Source organism: Conger conger, chromosome 5 (genome assembly GCF_963514075.1).
Source record: "Conger conger chromosome 5, fConCon1.1, whole genome shotgun sequence".
Taxonomy (NCBI): Eukaryota; Metazoa; Chordata; class Actinopteri; order Anguilliformes; family Congridae; genus Conger; species Conger conger.
The window spans coordinates 42,240,516-42,261,125 of NC_083764.1; the positions used below are offsets into that span (position 1 = coordinate 42,240,516).

Below are 20,610 nucleotides of genomic sequence, written 5' to 3' on the forward strand. Positions count from 1 at the left end.
GGGTCCCCAATCATGCTCTGGGGGACCCATATGATCTTCAAATTTTCACTGACATTCGCATAACTCAGCAATTAAAGAAGTTGATTACACAGTGAATTTAATTCAACTGGCCCTATGGGCCTACCGAAAAAAAGACAGCAGGATAAAAGTCAGGCAAATGGAGTGACCTTTGACACACTTTCTTCCTTCAGTGCTGCCGAATCCTGCTGACCAACCATGTCAGTCCCACAGAGAAAGACAAAGATGAGTTCACATCAATTGACCTGGCTGAATACAATGGGCATTATGATTGTGCAAACTACCTTCGGACAAAGGAGGAATGTGTAAGACTGGTTTGTGCAACTTTTTCCGTACACAATTCTTAGAACATTTATGTATATGTATATAAAGGCCTCTGATTTTTAAGTTTATTCCATCTATTTATGCTTGTCACCGTCAATTGTGTAGATTGCTACCATTGCTCCAAAAACAACATGCCAAGCATAACACTAGCCTGAATTATTTTCTCAAATGCAAGTACTACCAAGATACAGCAGATTAGTGTGGGGATGTGGAATATCCTTCTCAAAAAACAGAATTTAGAATTGTTCCATTCTTGATTGTGTTAAGAGACTTAAGAGACTTGAACAAAAAAAAATCAATGGAAGGTTTTTCCCCCATACAAAAGACTCAAGGGAGGGCGTTGACAGATGTTGGTTGTCCTCAATGGAACATTTGGGGATTAAGCCCTTTGTATCTTGCAGCTTGACAGAACAGGAAGGTAAGTAAGATGCTGTCTAGTTTGCATTATCAATATTTCAGAACCACCAGTGTGCTTGCGCTTTCTCTCCTCCCAAGCTCTTTAGAAAATGGGGGTTAATCGATCCTGGTTCATAGTGGAGGCAGAGGGGCAGAGCCGTGAACCCTTACTGCATTTTTAACATTGTGTGATTGAGAATACATGACCTAAGCAATGAGGCAAACAAAGCATGAGGTCAGCACTGACATAGGAAACACCACTTGGAAATTTAACATCCATTTAGTTGGTTAGACCTGTCCAAGAAACATTAGGTATCACTCTAAATTCAGTAAAAATGGAGAACCTCATCTGAGATTCTAAGTAAATAAATGCCACCTAGTTTTGAAGCATTAATCACAAAATAACTGTTTTAAGTGAAATGTTTGCATTTGCTTGAAAGCTTCAAAAGACAGGAAATTAAATTGATCAGCCCTAACGCTGACATCAGCCTGGTCTCCATCAAGGTTTCTGCACAGATCTCTGGCAACTGTTACAGCCATGCATAATGTCTACTGTATGTCTAACAACATGTGCTCACCACTGGGCAGATTGCTTAAGATTCAACCGTTTCAAAGAATTAATCTTAAGAGTAGTGCACGTAAAGTGTATTGGCAATTTTGTAAATTAAAGTTAGAGACAATATACTGCATATATTGAACGGAACTGTATATGTATCCACAGCCAAGATTTTACAGTTTATTAGCTAGATATTTACTTATACGTCACTTACTTGCCCTTGGACCACTTGGTTGTGGATACTTCTTCCAATGTATCCTCCTATTGCTGCAGAAGGAGTTGGTAAGTCCGGCAGGGTACTTTTGGCAGTGATGCAAACTCCGTGTTCGGTTTCTGCCAACAGTTGTTGCCCTTGATCTCATTTGCGGCGGCAAAGGCTCTCCATCTCACTAGGCATCGGTTCACAGTTCCCACTTCTCTGCTCTCTGTTAGCTTCAGCTGCCTCGTCCCCCTCTGCCTCTCTCGCTCACGCAATTCTTCCTCCGTAAATTCCAGATCAAAACTGTAAGGTTGTATTTATTCGCCAAAATCGAAAAGCTTGTCCTCTTACTCGGTGAACATATCGCTCAGGCTAGCCAGGTTACGTGATATTTGTATGCAAACGTTACCATATTTTTGTGGGAGTGTCATGTGATTGCCTGGATGTGTGCCTGCCCATAAACCAGTCTCTGCACTCAAGAGTGGAGTCTGAGCACCCGTTACCTTCTGGGAAACCCAGGCTGGAGATTCAAGCCTAAATTTGGCCTTAGAAGTTTTGCCCCATATTTAGGAAACAGCTACACTGACGGTGATTTTAAAAAGGCCTACATACAGAATTTAAGTATTTAATCCAAATAATCTCAGCTGAAACAAGCGTGACAGTGATTATTTAATTTACATTAAATAATCTATTTGGCCAATTTGCTCATTTAAGTAGAGAAAATTCCATTCTCCCCATTTATTTTACGCTGCTGCCATCTACTGGCGAAGTTTGGTATTTTGCTGTTCAATGATGATAAATTCTAGTCTACGTATGTTCTCAACCGAATGCGGAATGCGGTAGCATAGGGTGTTAGCATGTAAACTGAGAGTCAGTATAGCTAACGTTAGAGCGAAGTTAAATACCATTATGTTAGGTAACTTAGCTATCTTACTTACCTAATATAGGCAGAATGGCTGTTGTTTGGTCTAACACTCTAGTTATGCGGTTACTCATTCAAATGAATGAAACACATTAGTATTAGCTTGTTTGGCTAGTTGAACAAAACAGACTAATATAGTGCTGCTAGCCAATTATGCTAGTTATCTAATCTAGCTAGACATGAGTTAGCCACGAAGGTCCTGCTGAAAAGATAACCCCAGAACACACAAAATATAAATTAGCTAACGTTAGAGCTAGTGGTTACATTGAGCTAGAGCTACATTAGCTAGCTAACTCAAGTTAAGTTAGCCAGATACATTTATTGTTCTACATACAAATACGCTATTAGCTAACATTGCACTGTTATCTTACTGATGACGTGGCAAGCAAAATTAGTTTTCTGTCTATATACGCCGACGTAGCTGGTATCTTTTTGGCCGTCCACGCTTTACTGTATCTGAATATTTACTTCATTTTCATAAAGTGAGTGCTTGCTTGCCACTCCGGATGGGTCATGGCTCTGGCTCTGCCGCTATGCTGCCTACTGATGTTGAGGAATATGAACAGCAGGCAGTGTTTTCCGTGTCATTTAACCAAGTCAATGTTGGACTATGAAAATAATTTGTGAAACAAAAAAGTAGTTTTATTCATATGATTTATAGGATGTGGTCTAGCGTTAATGTTAGCTGTCAGGACCCCGCCAACGTTGCAACTTAGCTAACCAACATTATTAACATGAATAACCAGTGCAAACTGGCTAGCTAGAGTTATCGGACACTTAATTACTGTAACGTTACCACCATAATTAGCTAGATAGCTAACTACCTGGTCTCGCTAAATAGTTTTACAACAGTCAAGGTCAAATTTAACGTTTCATCGTTTAATGTTCGTAAATGTATCATCCCAGTGTTTCTCTATAAGGCCGCTGATGAGTGTCTGGTGTTTATTGGCTAACATTAGCTGCCAACAACATTTGTGAAAGACATGAGCAATACAATCAGTTCCGGTTTTGTTTTTTGTTTCCCCCCCCCCATGTTTCTGACACTTTAAAAATTATGTCCGGTATCTTATGGCCAATTCACTGTGTGCCTGATTATATTTGCCATTACAGCTAGCTAACTGTTACTATACAGCTCTGGTTCAGTCGATTTTTAAGTAACGTTACTGAGTGGCCACCCGGAAGTATCTTAGTGACCTCTGTTTACAAACATTCTGAACTTTTAATTAGCCATTCTTGTGTCTCCCCATGTTAGGTCTATGCACAATTCATCATCGAAATTTTGTATTTTCAGGTCTAATTAAAATTTCATAAAATGTACAGTCATGGAATTTATATATATTTCTGAACTACCCACAGAATGAGTGGTGTTGTGTTGGTATCCAATGGATTTAAATTGATTGATTGGCTTATTTTTGCGCAAAGGATTCTTAATGTTTTATGCTAAGTTCTAAGGGTATCCATAAGACAGAAATGGTGTAATGTAGCAATACCAAAAAGACTTGCATTCACAAAAAAATGATGCGGTGCCTCTGGCATTCCTATATTTCAGTAGGCCTATTGCAGCACATTATGCAGTGCATTGTCTGTTCCGCACTTCCTGCTTCCTAAAGAATTCCATAAGCATTGTTACTTCAAAAAGGTTTGCAGCAAAAATGGCACAGCATTTAAGATGAGGTCAGCAGGTTTAATCACAGTGGTCACTACCAATCTGCAGATAATTGTCAGCCAAAGCTGTCACAAAAGGCTATCATGATGGTGTGTTCTACTATTGATGTATGCTAAATTGACACATACATTACGCAGTAGAGATCATATACTAATAAGTTGTGTTTTAGTATCATATGACTAAGGATATTGACTAAGGACAACAATTGCAGGCTGGAAATTCTAAGGATATCTCAATGGGCCTAGTTATTTAATGTAATTTAATGCATCAGCATCTGTGTAGCCACTATTGGACCAATATAACCAACTGTAGGGTATAAAAAAAATTATATTAAAGTGTGGGGGGAAAAAAAGAAAAAAAAAGTGTGAAACTTGTAGAAGAGATGTGCTTACTAAAACATTCCTTTCCTTTGCAAGCTGGCAATTGGCGCCTAACAAGAGAAAATAATTAGAACGGTTCTCTTCTAATAGGAGGCATACACTATGTTGTAAAAAAATGAAAAACTACTTCTGGCCACATCCGGGCCTGGATGACTATACCTTTGAAGATACTATTGTAAAGTGTCATCTTGTTGAAATAATTTTCTCCTGAATTATGAGAGCGCACTGCTAAATAATGTGTGTTACAATTTTCCTGTATGCTTAGAGCAGCCTTCAGTGTGGTATATTTCAGAGATTGCTTCAATAATATTTGAATACTGGGGCTATCTATAAAAAGGGGTGTAAGTCATTTATGGTCACCCAATATGGATGTAAATAGCCTTGAATTAAAGCTGATAGTCTAGAATGTAACCTCATATACATTGTTTTATTTCAAATCCAATGTGCTAGAGTATAGACACCAAACCACACAAATTTTGTTACTAATCCAATATTTTGCATTCAACTATATGTAGATGCAGTGTGCCATGTAAATCTAATTTCTGTTCTTTTTTTATTCCTTTCCATTTCTGAATGTTTAGATAAATTATTGTTCCCTTAGTATATCCACAACATTGTTAAATGTTAAATTGCCTTCAATTGTCAAAACACCACTTCTTCCCTTGAAATATATCGTGAATGTGTCTTTAAACAGATCTAGAGTCATTATTGTCATTACAGTATTGTCACCCATATTGTGTCAAAGAGAATGAAATGCTCCATAAAAGATAATTTCCCTCAACAAAGCAACTAATTAGCAACTATAGGCTGGCCTCCCTGGTTTCAGAGGAGGGGACTATCAGTTACTCTCCTCTGGCAGCTCAAGTATGAAACCAGGGGGCTAAGCTGGTTATGAGATCCTCTGACTTGAGTTTCAGGGGCTGCCTCACACACTCTATTTGAATTCCTTCTCTTCCTATTTATTCTCTTAATCCAATACTGAGAACATGGCCAAGTCAATCCCTTCAAGGGGATGGAAGTGTGGACACTCCGTGCAGTCATTTAGGGCCACAACCATATGTGGGCCACACAATGAACATTGAATTGGTGGGTGTGATTTATGTTGGAGGACTTTGGGGCCAGAATATTCTTGCTCGGACCACCAAAACCCTAGGGCTGGCATTATACTCAATTGGTGATTCGAAATTGATTACTGTACAAAAAAAGAGAAATTGGGGGGAAGAACACTATTGCTAAGAATCATCCTTCTTCAACTATTGTTTTATGGATTGTGTTGACAATCTGGTTAATATTCTATGTTACCATATAAAACAATTCAGGTGGTAGATTGTTTTAATTACATGTCTCTAGCTGACAAATAATAGCTAGCAACACTGTAATTCTCAATGGTCTTCGTGTCAGACCATCTCATTTTCTAACACAGGACTAAGTGGATTGCTTGGGACATGTACCTGCTTTCCTGCCAGCCATTTTCAAATTTGATTGGTTCCAAAGTGGTCAGTCTGGTTCCAATGTCTCCTGCTAAATGTGCCTGCCTTTTGGAGAGATCACCTAAGCATGCATGTATGTGAAGGTTTGGTTTTACAGCATAGAATGTTTTTACACAGAACAATATTTTAAATGCGCTTGCAAATCTGCCCTGAATCTGCTCACAAAGGAGAACAAAGGTGAACTGTGCCTCTGCTCATTTGAGCGATACCATGATCCAGGTATCAAAACAATATCAGCTGGGTATTATTTTCATGTGCAACTTTTGAAATGCCATCTGGATGCAGATCTCTTTTTCCCCTCTCTTTATAATTGATGAGGGTTGCTGAAAAGCAATACAGAACATACATTTAAAATGGAATACTATTATTAAATTCATAGAATGATTTTATTTCCAGATATTGGCAATAAGTCACTACTACTGGTAGTGAAGAAAAGGTCACAAAGAGCACAGGTACATACAGAGATAGAGAATGTTAAAGCAGTGTTTCAACACTGAATAGTTGTGTCACTGTGTGGGTTTTCCTGGCATCGTTGGGGTGCACCCATAGCCTTAGAATGTAATGGTCGATGTCAATTGTTTATTAATGATACTCAGGGATCATTTTTACCCTATGATATTAGCATTTGTGTATTAGCATAAACATCAAATAAACATCAAGACATAAACTATTTTTAGCTCACTAATGCTTACTAGGCAGCTAGTTTGGTAGCACAAAAGAGAGTTTAAGGTTGCATAGCAACCATCTGGCACTGTATACAGGCAGTCGGTAGATTATTCTTGTAATTAAATTGTTAATAAAACTATTTTCATTGGATTTTGCCTATGATATCTATATTAACTTACTCCAGGCCATAATATATTGTGCTTTTATACAATGCTCCTTAGCTGTGATAAAATCACAATATATCACTGCCTGGTGTGAGTTACTGCTCAAGTAATATGTACGGTAGATAATATGTCTTCATGATTTAACCAGTTTTATATAAATTTCAATACATCTTTGAAAGTGATACTGGATAGATATATGTTACACCATTATATGATTTAATCAGTGTCACTACTTTAAGAAGTAGGCATTCCTGCATGCACAGGACAGAAATGGCTTCTCTTATGCTGTACAGTATAGAGCAAAGGAAGCAGAGATACTGCAGCCATGCATATTAACCCTGCTCAGTTCCTTTAAATATACCCTGCTGAAAAAACAGCTCAGGTTTTGAAACTGGTTGCTGGTTGACCAGTTCAGACCAGCTCCCAGCTTGACATGGTTTGACAAGCTGAAGCTACCAAGCTGACAAGCTACCAGCACTAGCTGGTTGACCAGCTCATACCCAGCTACACCAGCTTTGCCATGCTGGTTGACCAGCTCATACCCACCTAGACCTGCTTAGGACCAGCTCAATTTTCAAGCTGGTCAAGCTGGAGTTTACCACAGGGTTTCAAGCTTCCCTATGTTGTCTTGACTATCTGAACAGAAGCTATAGCAGGGGACCTCATCCCTGGTCATGGCACACACCACAGTTTTCACCTTAAATTAAGCAATCGAAAACCATCACCCAAAAATCAGACCATGTACTAAATAAAGCCTGCGACTCTACAGTGCCAGGGTTAGGAACCACTGGGCTCCAATGTGCAGTGTTGGGCTTGATGAAACTCAGGAACAGGGACGGGCTGGATTGTGAGAGATATATTCCCTGGGGATAAAATGACGAGATCACAGTGATGAAGCCAGAACATATGTCCTACAAACATAGGACACCTCCCATCCTGTTCAGGAATGCCTGATTAGTGAGTCATGTTGAATGTTCTTTATTAAATCTTTAATAAATCTGTTAGTTATTTCTCATCTTTTGTTTGGAATGCAATGGTTGACTGTCTATTACTTGCCTGGCCAGCGACAGCTCCTCGCCTACAGATGGACAAGAATAAATCTCTGTTACATTAGCCTGTCAGCCTCTTCACAACCAGAGAATAGAAGCGCAGTCGACCAAGCAGTACACAGTGTACCTTTACTAGTTAGCTTGACAGCAGTCCCCCGGCTATGCTAATGTCATGCACCTACAGTATCAGTGGGTACACAACATATCATCGTTGGTGTGCTCCCACATCCCTGACATGGCTGTTCACCCAATCCCCCCTTCTTAATTATTTACACCTTCTTTAGACCATCTCCTATCGGTTTATTGTTTATTGCCCGCTGATGCCGAGGCTTTTGGTCATTGGTTGAGAAGCTGATGAGTGCCCCAAGGTGCTGATGGTTTAAGTAGCAGATGACACAGTATCTTCACCAGTGAAGGCTTCAACTGGGTGACTTACGTGGGGGGTTAATTGTGCAAGAAATTGTAAGTAAATTCTTTATCTTGTTTTTTTTTAGTGAAGCTCACGTTATGCTTTACACTTTAAGCCAACATAATTTGTTTTAATATGTGGAGTGGATGTATGGACTGTATCCCCTTAGTTTGAGAGTCACATGGAATTGTGAGAGCGGATACTACAAATATTAGGTACAGATCAGAGTAATAATGTATGTGCTTGTAGGCTAAATGCACACAGGGACAGAAACTCCTGCTATAGGAGACACATATAGATAAAGACAAATGGAGGCAGTTTTAGTTCTGAAGAACCACAGCATTACAAGCAGATGAAAAGAAAGCATAATGGGAGGAAAATTATTATTCAGTTATGAATTTTCTTTTCCGTTGCATATCTGTGGAGAGTGCACAGTGTGATTTCTGCTCAGTGAGTGGCTTTTCTGAACACACTGACATCAATGCAGACTTGTTTGAGTGTTTTGTCATAATATGTCTCAGAGTGGTTGTTGGAATTGTGTTTTTACTTTGTTGTTACTTTTTTATGGATCCCTCAAAGCTTCTATTTCTCTCTTTGCCACCATGAAATGGATCCTTCAATTGACAATTAATTTTGCAGACAAGGCTTTGCAATCAGTATGCAGCCTTCTTGAACTTTTCTGTAGTAGTGTTGGCATAACATGCTTTTAGGGGAACTTTGATTGGTCTCCCTTTGATCTCTGTGGAATATGGGAACAAATACAATGGTTTTCTTTGAAAGGAAATTGGGCAATTCATTTTTATGCATAAGAAAGAATTAAATCCATGATGACCCTCCTGTTTATTAGAACTATGGATTTTAATGGCCCATATTTTTGCATGTGAGGTCCGCAATTATTTGTGTTGCACAGCGAAATATATGACATTGAACAATTTTCTTCTGCTTTTGAAAGCAGTAAAATATCAAAAAAATAAATTTCAACCTGACCTAATGCATCATCATCTGCTACATCAAGGTCGCAACATATGAAAACTGCAGTGGTACTGAGAAATGAGGGCTTCAAGTTTTCCTGAGCTGTTTTAACTTTTGTACCTTATACAGTAATAACGTTAAATACAAATGTATTGGGATAGTGACACAATTTTTGTTGTTTTGGCTCTGTATTCTAAATAGAACAATAATTAGTTAAATGGCTGACTTTCAGCTGTCATTTTAGGTTATATTCAGTTACATTTGTTGATCTTTGTAGGAATTACAGCCCTTTTTATACACTATGCCCCACTGAATACCTGCATATCTGACACATACAAAGAGGATTTATAATGGAATTTTTAAATTCAATATTCATTTAACCAGGAAAACTCATGGAGACAGTGATCTCTTTTTCAAGGGGCCCTGCAATAGGACAGCTAAAATAAAAACGTACAGTATACAATTACCTACAGTACAGGATATCCAATATTGAAAGACAGTCAAATTGTGGAATTTTCAATGAACATACCCTTCAGTCAGTGACTTGTTAGAATTGGACAGCTAGCTTTAAATATCCTCATTTTAGGAATAAAAGGCACAATAGCCACTTTCACATTTGCCCGCCACCAGAGCAGACACTGGTAATGTCAAGAAGTAATAGACCTTAGGAGCATGTTTGATAGTTACTATAACTTCAGGTGGGAAGTATATAAGATATGTACAGGACACTAAACAAACCAATGCCAAAGCTGAGCCCTATTAGAGGTCAGGGATACCCAACCAACTGACTCATATAGAAGACAACATTTTTAGATGTGAAATCTGTACCTGCAATGCTTAAAACATTTTTGTTTAAACATTTCTGTTTACTCGCAAGGTTTCCTTTAATTTATCTTTGCCATTTGAATTAATGAGTGGCAATGGGACCACATTACCAATCTGAAAGTGAAAATTCAAGGAATTGCAGTGACTTTACGCCGATGTCACTCGAAACTTCCTATCAGGTAACCACCTTTTTGCACCGTGTTTATCCCACGCGCTTGGTGGGGTGCCGAACTCAAAACAGTGTCCATTTCATGTTGGGTTTTTATTGTGTCCCGCAAAGCTCAGGTGTTGCTGAAGGCTACTTCCTATTCTCTAAGGTAACCTCCCTTAATTAATTACTTAATGAACACTTTCTGTACAAGTTTTGTTCTCGGATCACGTGTCCCTTTTGGGTGGCACAAGGGGCAAAGTGATTTGATCCCACTTGTGGCATGTGCAGCCCTTTCAGGGGATGATTTCATCAACCTACTGCAGTGTGGCTGAGTTAAGCATTAAATAAGATGGAGCATCAGTAGTGTCGTAATGGGGTGTGCTAATGGGATCCAGATGTCACAAAGACACTAAATGTAATTAAACAGTGAAAGGCGATGGCATCTCTGTTGTGCTTCTCTAATACTAGTAGACGGGCAAGATTTGTTGTTTTTGATTTTCATATTACAACATTTGGGTGGCACGGATGGTGCAGTGGGTAGCACTGCCGCCTCACAGCAAGGAGGTCCTGGGTTCGAATCCCCGTCGGCTGGGGCCTCTCTGTGCGGAGTTTGCATGTTCTCCCCGTGTCTGCGTGGGTTTCCTCCTGGTACTCCGGTTTCCTCCCTCAGTCCAAAAACATGCATATTAGGCTGATTGGAGAGTCTAAATTGCCCATAGCTATGAGTGTGTAAGTGAATGGTGTGTGTGCCCTGCGATGGACTGGCGACCTGTCCAGGATGTATTCCTGCCTTTCGCCCAATGTATGCTGGGATAGGCTCCAGCCCCCCTGCGATCCTGTTCAAGATATGCGGGTTAGGATAATGAATGAATGAACATTTGCATGTATTTAGATTTGTGTATTTAGTTACTAATGATAGGTATTTAGCCAAATGCTTCTCTGGTCTCACCGATGAGGTAATTTCTGTGAATGACGAAGAGCCACTGTCCTTGGCTCCAGGGCTCCCTCGCAGACGGATCCTTCCCAGAGGTCAGCTCTACTGAGCCTGAGGGAAGAGGAAAGCCGGCAGTTTCCTGGCAGCCCAGTTCCGCAGACTACTACCGGGGCCTAAACGACGAGCTCGCACACACCTGCAGTGACACAGAGATGGAGAACTGCAAGGTGACCATAACCATGACCTGACCCAGCTACTGAAGTCATGCTGTGAAGCTTTCCTTTGTTTCATTCTTTCCAAACCAAACCAAACCAAACCAAATCCTATGGATAGTTTGTTGCGAATGGGTTGATTAATCCACTTTGACTGTAAATTGTCATGTGGGGGCACTTGACAACGGCATACACAAAGTTGAAAAGACTTGCACACTTGTCTGATGCCCAAAAAACGAATAATATTTATTGCACCATGTGGACAGTTAACATTTACACTAGTTATTTTTGGTGTGGGTCTGTTCTCTCTATTACTTTGGTGATGGAAGTCGCAAACTTCACCTACGCCTCTGTGTTTCCCAGCAGCCAGTGAAGGAGGTACTTCCCCAGCCACGCCCTCCACTGCCTCCCCCAAGTATACCCCTCCCACCATCCTCACCGCCTCCTCAGAAACAAACCACAAACACCATTCAGCATGTTCAGATGGCATCAACTGGTGAGGACCATTGTCTCTTAATGTAGCTCACAATAGCCTGTATCACACGTCTCAAGTAGAATTGAGACATTATCCCATACTATCAAAAACCTCACTAAACCCTATATTAGCCTCTCACTATGTAATGAATGCTTTAATTTCAAATAGTGTGAATTACCTTTTTTTGCTGGACCTATTGGGTAGACCTAGAATCGTTTTTGGGTTTTATCAAGTGACTGACATACCTTGTTGAAACTTGCATGTGTGAGAAGGCTGACGCAGTATGTATGACAGTACATCTGATACAGAAGATTTGTAAAGTTGTAACAAGATGCCTGAGCAATACAATTAGCCTACTGAGATGGAAATTCCTCAATGGAGCAAGTAAATGTAGCCAGTACATGGAGTTATATTAAACTATCACTTCTGGTTTCATTGGAGAGCTGTTCTATCACCAATGTAATGTTATACATTCTCGTTCTTAATAAAAAATAAGAAAGGGAGAAAGGGTCCAGTTCCACTTCTGTGCTGACACACATATAGACCCACATACTCCCTCTTAGCTCCATCAGGGTTTGGCTAAACCAGGTTTGCCTGGTCTTGTTGTGTGTAAGTCTGATTTTTGCTGGACAATGGCATCCGTGCATCATGTTCATTGCATTTCCCTTGCAGTTGTGTCGAATTTTAGCCAGGTGAAGTCTTTGGAGGAGGAGCAAAGACTACTTGAGCATATGAAATCCATCAAATCATTGAAACATGCAGGGATCACAGCTGTCTTCATGGGACAGTCGGTGAGACATTCCTTTCCCTGTTTCCAGAGCTTTCCCTGTTCCGTTTCTTCATGATTCAATATTGTAACATTTCTCCTCATACCCCCTACTGTGGGAAAGTCCATTGTAAATGTTTTTTTTTTACAGAAAGGGGAGGAGAAAGGGAATGGAATAGTGATGTTGCCCACAGAGGAGGCCAACCTGGCTGATATTGACTCACTTGTGCCCACTCATGATGAGAAAGGCCAGCCTATTGCTGAGTGGAAGAGGCAGGTCATGGTACGCAAGCTTCAGGCTCGGCTGCAGGATGAAGAGGACCAGAGGAGGAAGGTATGCAGTATTCACCACCTAATGCTAAAGTCAGTTGCAGAAGCCAAGGCATGGCAAGATATCATGGGATTGGAAGGGTGGGGGTCAAAACATTTTTTTGTCAAATAATTTGTGGAATAATGAGTTTGGCCTCAAGTAAATCATATTTGTTTTTCTTTTCAACTAGGAAAATGGCTGCAAATATATGGAGATGGAAGGTTGGCGATACTCGCAGGTGCACAATGCCATCCTTGGTCCTTTTGGTGAGCTGTTGACTGAGGATGACGTGGTCTACCTTGAGAAACAGATCGAGAACGTGTCCATGCAGAAGAGGTGCCAAGCCTATGAGCTTGAGCTGGCCCGTCTGGCTGAGGAACTGAGGACAATCCTGCCAGCTCCCATCGTCAATATCACAGTTAATACACAGCTCTTGGATCCAAATGCAGATGGACAGATACCCCTGCCAGTGTGGTGCAACCGCATATCTGGCATTGTAAAGAGTATGTCCCTGCTCCTGACTAACCTAACCGAAAAGGACGGCACCATATACAAGATGCCCAGCGATGAACTTGTGACTGTTTTCTCACAGCAGCCAGCAGAGAGACAGAATTCCACTAAGGGAAGAAGGGAAACGGTGGAAAAGGAAATTCAACAGTTTGGAGTCTCGGTGCAGAATCTCAGATCAAACTTTGAGTCTCAGTTGGGGGGTCATCTCCGGTTAACTGGAACCCTTGGTGCTGGGAAACTTATGAAAAATATGCAGGAGGAGCAAGTTAACAGCAGGATTGAAAGATCTGCTGAAATAATGGACCAGCCTTTTCCAATGGACTACAACAGGGATTCTGGTATAGTTTGTGAAGAAATGCCCAAAGAAGCCCTTCATTCAGTGAGGGAGACCACCAGCTTGCGAAAAGAGCGAATAGTGGTTTTGTTCTTGAGTCATTGGAAAAAGTCAGCGTACGCCTTTACCATGAGGGGTAAAAACTGCCTGGTAGGGCAAGAAAGCAGCGGGAAGGCTGACCAGAACATTCTAGAAAAACTCCCACAGGAACCTCAGCCCAAGAAGAATACAGGGAGTGGCTCACTGTGTCATTTCTTCAGACAGCGGGCTGCCATCAACAAGATGATTGGCAACTGGAGGTGCATGGTCTCTGGTGTACCCTCACGGCAAATCCGGCGCCTCAACCGCCAACGGGTCACCTACTCCCCTGAGCAGTTCCTGCCCCGTGTGAATGGGGTGCCTGTCGACTACAACAGCCTGACCCTTGATCTTTTCATGCTGGGCTACTTCCACATTCTGGAGCAGGATCTGCCTGCCGATGAGCGGAAGATGAGGCATCTGCTTTGCTTCGAGGTGTTCGACCATGTGGGCCGGTTCTCCTGGGAAATGGTGAGGGATTTCCATAGGGCCGTGCTCCAGGACATTGAAGGGGGAAACAGGGAGTGGAAGGATGGCTTTGAGGACATCAAAATCAAGTACTTTGGCAGTACGCGAAACCAGCTTGAACCCCCCTACAACCCTGGGAGTCGCCTGCAACCAGAGGCAAGGCCGGTGCCAACGGTCATTGTCCAAAATGCCACCCCAGACGAGGGGGACTTTCTGAGGAAGGGTGGTGCAGACATCTCCTGCTTCAGCAATGATGACATTTGCAAGTACATTGACCGGAGTTTTGCTTTCTGGAAGGAGAAAGAAGCTGAAATCTTTGATTTTGAACATTAGATGCTGACTTCTTTCTGTTATCTATTGTTTTATATATTTTTGTATGGTACTGTATACAGTTCCAGCTTTCCTCCAACAGTTCTTAATGCTTTAAGTTAGAGCTGAAAAGTAAGGTTGCTTCATTTGAAAATAGTTTGATTGTGTTTGTGTGAAACTTTCCTCTCCCAAGTTAAGCAAGCTCTCAAAGATGAATAGTTAAGCACAAGATAAGACCAGCAATGTCAATTAGGCAGATATTCAACAGGAATTGTCAGAAAGGTTGTAGTTGGCCATTGTTATAAGCAATCCTGTTAATTCAGAAGAGACTGTATTTCACAATGTCACACTCAAAAAAAAAATTACTTAATAAAATTATGGACAGTGCTTCCACGCAATATTATTGATTATATGAGACTTCAACTGATTAAGTGCTGTATGTAATCACTTGAAGTCACGCTTAATTATATTGTATGCAACCGCTGTCCATTATTTTTTAAGTAAATCCAATGATTCATCTTTTAAGTGCATGTTTCTCTACAAAAAGGAACAAATGAGATGATGTAATTAGATGGATGAACCATAGTACAGTATATCACAGTTTTGAAAATATTGGCACTGTAAGCATCACTGCCACATTTGCCACAATAAAGTTTCATTGTATTAAAGAAATGCTGATGTGAGGTAATTTCTTCCAATTAATTATCTGAATTATTCAGAGAAATAACAAACAGTTGAAAGTACAGTAGATAAGTACGTAAAATGAAAATAAGAGATCTATTCAGTCACACAATGAGAAACCTTGTTAATAACGGTCTTCTCAGCCATACACAAAGTATGGATATATATTGTTGCTGCTAAGAGCTGTTTTGAATAAACAATATATAGTAACCTCAACATACTGCTGTCTACATTCCAATTCCTCAGTGATCGAAGCCTTAAGATTTAGAAAAGGCATGGTTTAGCATCCTCTGTGCTCTCTTTTTTCTGTTGAAGGCCTTGTAGATGTGAATACAATACAATATGAAGTACATTTAGTGCAAGCAGAATATCTTGCAATGGTAATCAAAACAGCAGCTAGAAATATATCGCATGTACAAGCTCCACTCCACTTATTTTACTCTCTTTACAATCTACTCGGCTTTTTCTTGTCTCCTCGACAGTCCTCCCTGGCAGAATGGGCATTTGGTTTTTACCCATTGCCAACATGCACATTACCAAGTACCAGGCTTTCAGCACAAAGGTTTGGTTTGATTTTGGAGAGGATTAAAGAAAGGGAAGAGATGTGTGTCAAATAGTCTTTGTGTCAAACGCCTGCATTCAGTGCAGAGAGCTGAGGGAATTTATTGATTCTGGTGTCTCATAGTCCCATCAAATTTTCTGAAATGAATTATTTACATGCTGAAGCTATGAAAGGTGGCCTCGTCTAGCACCCCAGAGGAGCCCTGCCATTTGTCCTGCAGCAGTCTCAAAGGAATTTGTGTTGGCCTTCCGCCCTTCAAAATCTGAGCTTGCTGATCTGTGCTCTCTGCTGGCCATGCATTGAATTACAGCTCTGGAGAGAGCTAGGCTGCTGCAGAGGTGACAGCAGATGGCACCACAGTCACACCAGGTGGGCCACAGGTGGCAGGGCTGCAAAAAGGTCAACAAGAAGATTTACGTGTGACATTCACCTAGCACCTCTGGTGCGATTGCCACTGTCAGAGAATGTCCACTTTCTCTGGAGAAAAGGCTTTGCTACTGCCAGTGATTCCTATCTGTAACTTAACCCCAAATGTATGCTGGTTTATGGATCATAATGGAAATGCAAAGCAGGAAATTAGACTTTAAAGCAGATCTTGATGTGACAACGCTTTACAAATAAGACTGTTAGACTGTCTTCACACAATGTTCAAGCAATAATGCCATCTTGAACTAAAGACAACAATCAAATGACAGAGCCTGGACCAACCAGTCAGTGAACTGGAGTTGCTAAAAACAAAATCTTGAGCAGAATGTCTTGTGGCTGCAGAGTCAATTTTGGGATGCTACTGCATTGCAGATACACTCACTGAGCACTTATTAGGTAGACTTGTACACCAGCTTGTTGATGCAAATATTTGATCAGCCAATCATGTGACAGCAACTAAATGCTGACATAGTCAAGAGGTTCAGCTGTTTTTGAGACCAAATGTCAGATTGGGGAAGAAATGTGATCTAAGTGACTTTCTGGGTGGTTTGAATAACCGCTGATCTCCATGGATTTTCACACATAACAGTCTATAGAGTTTGCAGAGAATGGTGTGAAAAACAGAAAACATCCAATGAGCAGCAGTTCTGTGGGCAAAAATGCTTTGTTAATGCGAGAGGTCAGGAGAGAAGGGCCAGAATAGTCAGAGCTGACATGAGTGTGACAGTAATTCAAATAACCACACATTACAACAGTGGTATGCAGAAGAGCATCTCTGAACACACAACGCGTCAAACCTCGTATAGGCTACAGCTGCAAAAGACCAATAAGTCTAAAAAATAAGTCTAATAAATACCTAATAAAGCGCTCACTGGGTATATTCTGCTATTGCTGGAGGCATCCTATATCAATATATTGCTGTGTTCAATATATAAAAATAGATTTCTACATTATATTTATAAATTAATTTATATGACATACTTGACATAGGCATTATAATATATATTCCAAACCCTTTTTGTGAGAGAAGGCAGCCATTCTCAATTGTATTTTTATCTATTTTATGTCCCAATTTATGTCCTCTATATTTTATATGAGCAATATAATAACATCCACTGTAATGTCCTGAATAAAAACATTTACTTATTGATTTATTGACTTCATTATAATGTTAATTTACTTTGAATTACAGTAATCCTGGCTACACATTAACCCTCCACTCACCCCACCACTGCTGCTCCTGCCTCCTGAACAAACCATGTCTTCGAATAAACATCCCTTTCCTACAGCCACCAGCACTCTCCCCCAAAGCCACCCAAGGAGATCATCACATTCTCTTAGCGTCAATCCAACATTGCGGCAATGTGAGCAGGTTTGTGAAAATTTACTTATGGGACTGTAATGATCTCATCTGCTCTGCTGTGCCTTCAATCTGCTGGGCACTGTACGCACCTCTACACCAGAGCTAAGCAGACCTGGGTCAAATACATAATTGTTTTGGATTCAAATACTTTTCTATGCTCGGTTGATCTTATCTGGTGCAATTCAGCCAACCAAGTGGACCAGAAGTATTTCATGGGTTCCGATACACCAGACGAGCTCAGTAAAGCCTATAAAGATATTTGAACCCAAAACAGTTAAGTATTTGACCCTGGTCTGGAGCTGTGCCCTCCCATACAGCCGGTATGGGAGGGCACAGCCTGCAGATCCATTTGCAAGGGATTTCCTGCAGTCTGGCAAGTTCATGCCTGTCAGGGCTGATCTGAACCTCCTCTGCAGACCTGATCATAAAAGACAACAAAGTACCCCTTCCATGTGAGGAGCACACCAGGCAGGCATGCACACTCATGTTGTCTGTCTCTTCTTAGACATGTTCAGGCACCTGAAATGCTTGGCTTCCAGCTCACTATAGTTATCTGATGACATTGTTTGATAATCAAATCTTCCACAGGTGTAAAGTGGGGCATATAAAGTTCAGCAAGAACCCCTTATGCTGCAAGTGCCAGGAGTCCCTTCTACTGCCGCCCTTGTGGATGCATCGACTGTATTGTATTGTACTTCCCTGATGAAAGAAAACACTCCAGTTCGGTTTTGAAACAGCTTGTAGCTGTTGACCAGTTCTGACCAGCTCCATAATCAACATGGTTTGACCAGCTCAAGCTGGATTTTGAAACCGCTGGTAGCTGGTAATTTCAATCTGGCCATAGCTGGATTTTGCACCAGGGTTTTACTGTCATTGTGTGTTGTCATGGATCTCCACATTGCAAATAATAGCACTCTAATCATAGCAGTGGAATGAATAGGCATCACAAGCTCACTGCATCTCATCTTCAAAGGGTAAGCCAGTTTGTGGTTAACTAGGAAGCATGAGATTAAAGGGTGGATTTTTTGTTATGAAACAGCCCTTTCTCACAAGGCCTGGGAAACACAGTGAACATGAAAATAAATAAGTCAGTATGGAGTAAAGTATCAACTATCTGCACTTTCATGAAAAGGACATGAAATAATGTACTGTATGTACTGTATGTACTGTATTACACAAGCAGAACTGTGAAATATATTATCGTAGGGGCGGCCTGTAGCCTAGTGGTTAGGGTAAATGACTGGGACATGCAAGGTCACTGGTTCTAATCCCGGTGTAGCCACAATAAGATCCGCACAGCCGTTGGGCCCTTGAGCAAGGCCCTTAACCCTCCATTGCTCCAGGGGAGGATTGTGTCCTGCTTAGTCTAATCAACTGTACGTTGCTCTGGATAAGAGCGTCTGCCAAATGCCAATAATGTAATGTAATGTAATGTAATGTAATGTAAATGCATACAAGCTGTCTCCCATCTGAAAAAGTGAAATTCTAGCTGTTCAGTCCTCCTAAAACAGTTGTGTGGATGTGTCCCTATAGATGTGACTCTGTTATTGAGTCCTGACCATGCCAGTGGCAGCTGTAACTGGTAGTGACACAGGCTAATAACTGGCTGTAGCATAGCCCAGAGAGGGATAATTTAAATGGGTGAGATTGTCTAATCTTTTACCAGTCGAGTGGATATGCTGTACCATCTGAACAGCAAGTGTTCTCCATTGACAAAAGGTCTCACAGTGTTGTAATGGGCTAATGAATAAAACTGGAAAATGCAAATATAGATAAAGCTATGTTAAACAACACTTGGCCATGGAGTACAGGAGGACAATAAGCAGACAGTTGTTAGGGTTGTATCTGAACTTGAAGATCCTGTTCCGAAATGTAAATTGAATACATGCAAATGCACCAAAAATAAAATCAGCAGGGGCTGATTTTAGCAGCCCAATATTGTTTTTTTTATTTCTCACTGTTAGCAATGATCTAAGATAAAATAGTTGGGGAAATATTTGATAGACTTGCACCTGCATAGCACTTGTACTTCTGTTGCTTCAAAAGAGACTATGTAGTTTATAATAGCAAAAAAAGTATATCACTGTTTAATCATGGATTTCGTGCTTTGAAAAAAACACCAATTGCAATGATAATGTACACTAGTTTAGAAAACAGCCATTTTTTATTGTTTACATCCTACTCAGGCTACACCCACTTCCGGTTTTCTATCTGTATAGAGATCCATCCATCCATCCATTATCTTAACCGGCTTATCCTGAACAGGGTCATAGGGGGGCTGGAGCCTATCCAAGCATATATTGGGCGAACGGCAGGAATACACCCTGGACAGGTCGCAAGTCCATCGCAGGGCACACACACCATTCACTCGCACACTCATACGTACGGGCAATTAAAACTCTCCAATCAGCCTAACATACATGTCTTTGGACTGTGGGAGGAAACCGGAGTACTCAGAGGAAACCCACGCAAACACGGGGAGAACATGCAAACTCCGCACAGAGAGGCCCCGGCCGACGGGGATTCGAACCCAGGACCTCCTTGCTGTGAGGCGGCAGTGCTACCCACTGCACCATCCATTGCTGCCCTCTGTATAGAGATACAATCTCTAAATGCCCAATAAAACAACTCCATCATTTGTAAGCTTTATTTACTCTATTTGTTTTGCATCTTTAAACTTCAGAAGTTTGCTTTTATGTAATGCAGGGATTCATCGTTCTTGTCCTTTGGACCCACCTTGCAAATTATTTGTGAAAGATGTTATTATTAAACACAATTTTGCGACATGTTGATATGTTGATATACACTCAGTGAGCACTTTATTCGATATTTATTAGACTTATTGGTCTTCTGCTGCTAGCCTATCCACTGACCTCTCTCATTAACAAAGCATTTCTGTATGTAGAACTGCTGCTCACTGGATGTTTTTTGTTTTTCGCACCATTTGTTAGAGTTGCTAAAAACAAAATCTAAAGACTGTTCTGTTCGAGTTTCT

General features: G+C 40.8%; 1 protein-coding gene across 1 annotated transcript in view; it reads left to right on the forward strand.

Annotated features, from left to right (window-relative positions):
- The window catches only part of espnlb (espin like b), a 29,349-nt gene extending 14,742 nt beyond the window's left edge, over positions 1-14,607 (forward strand). Inside the window, exons 5-10 of the mRNA XM_061242674.1 lie at positions 192-332; positions 11,187-11,348; positions 11,697-11,748; positions 12,481-12,599; positions 12,726-12,908; positions 13,075-14,607. Of these exons, the coding sequence (XP_061098658.1) occupies positions 192-332; positions 11,187-11,348; positions 11,697-11,748; positions 12,481-12,599; positions 12,726-12,908; positions 13,075-14,607 (2,190 nt within the window). The remainder of the gene's footprint in view (positions 1-191; positions 333-11,186; positions 11,349-11,696; positions 11,749-12,480; positions 12,600-12,725; positions 12,909-13,074) is intronic.
- Positions 14,608-20,610: the final 6,003 nt, after the last annotated feature.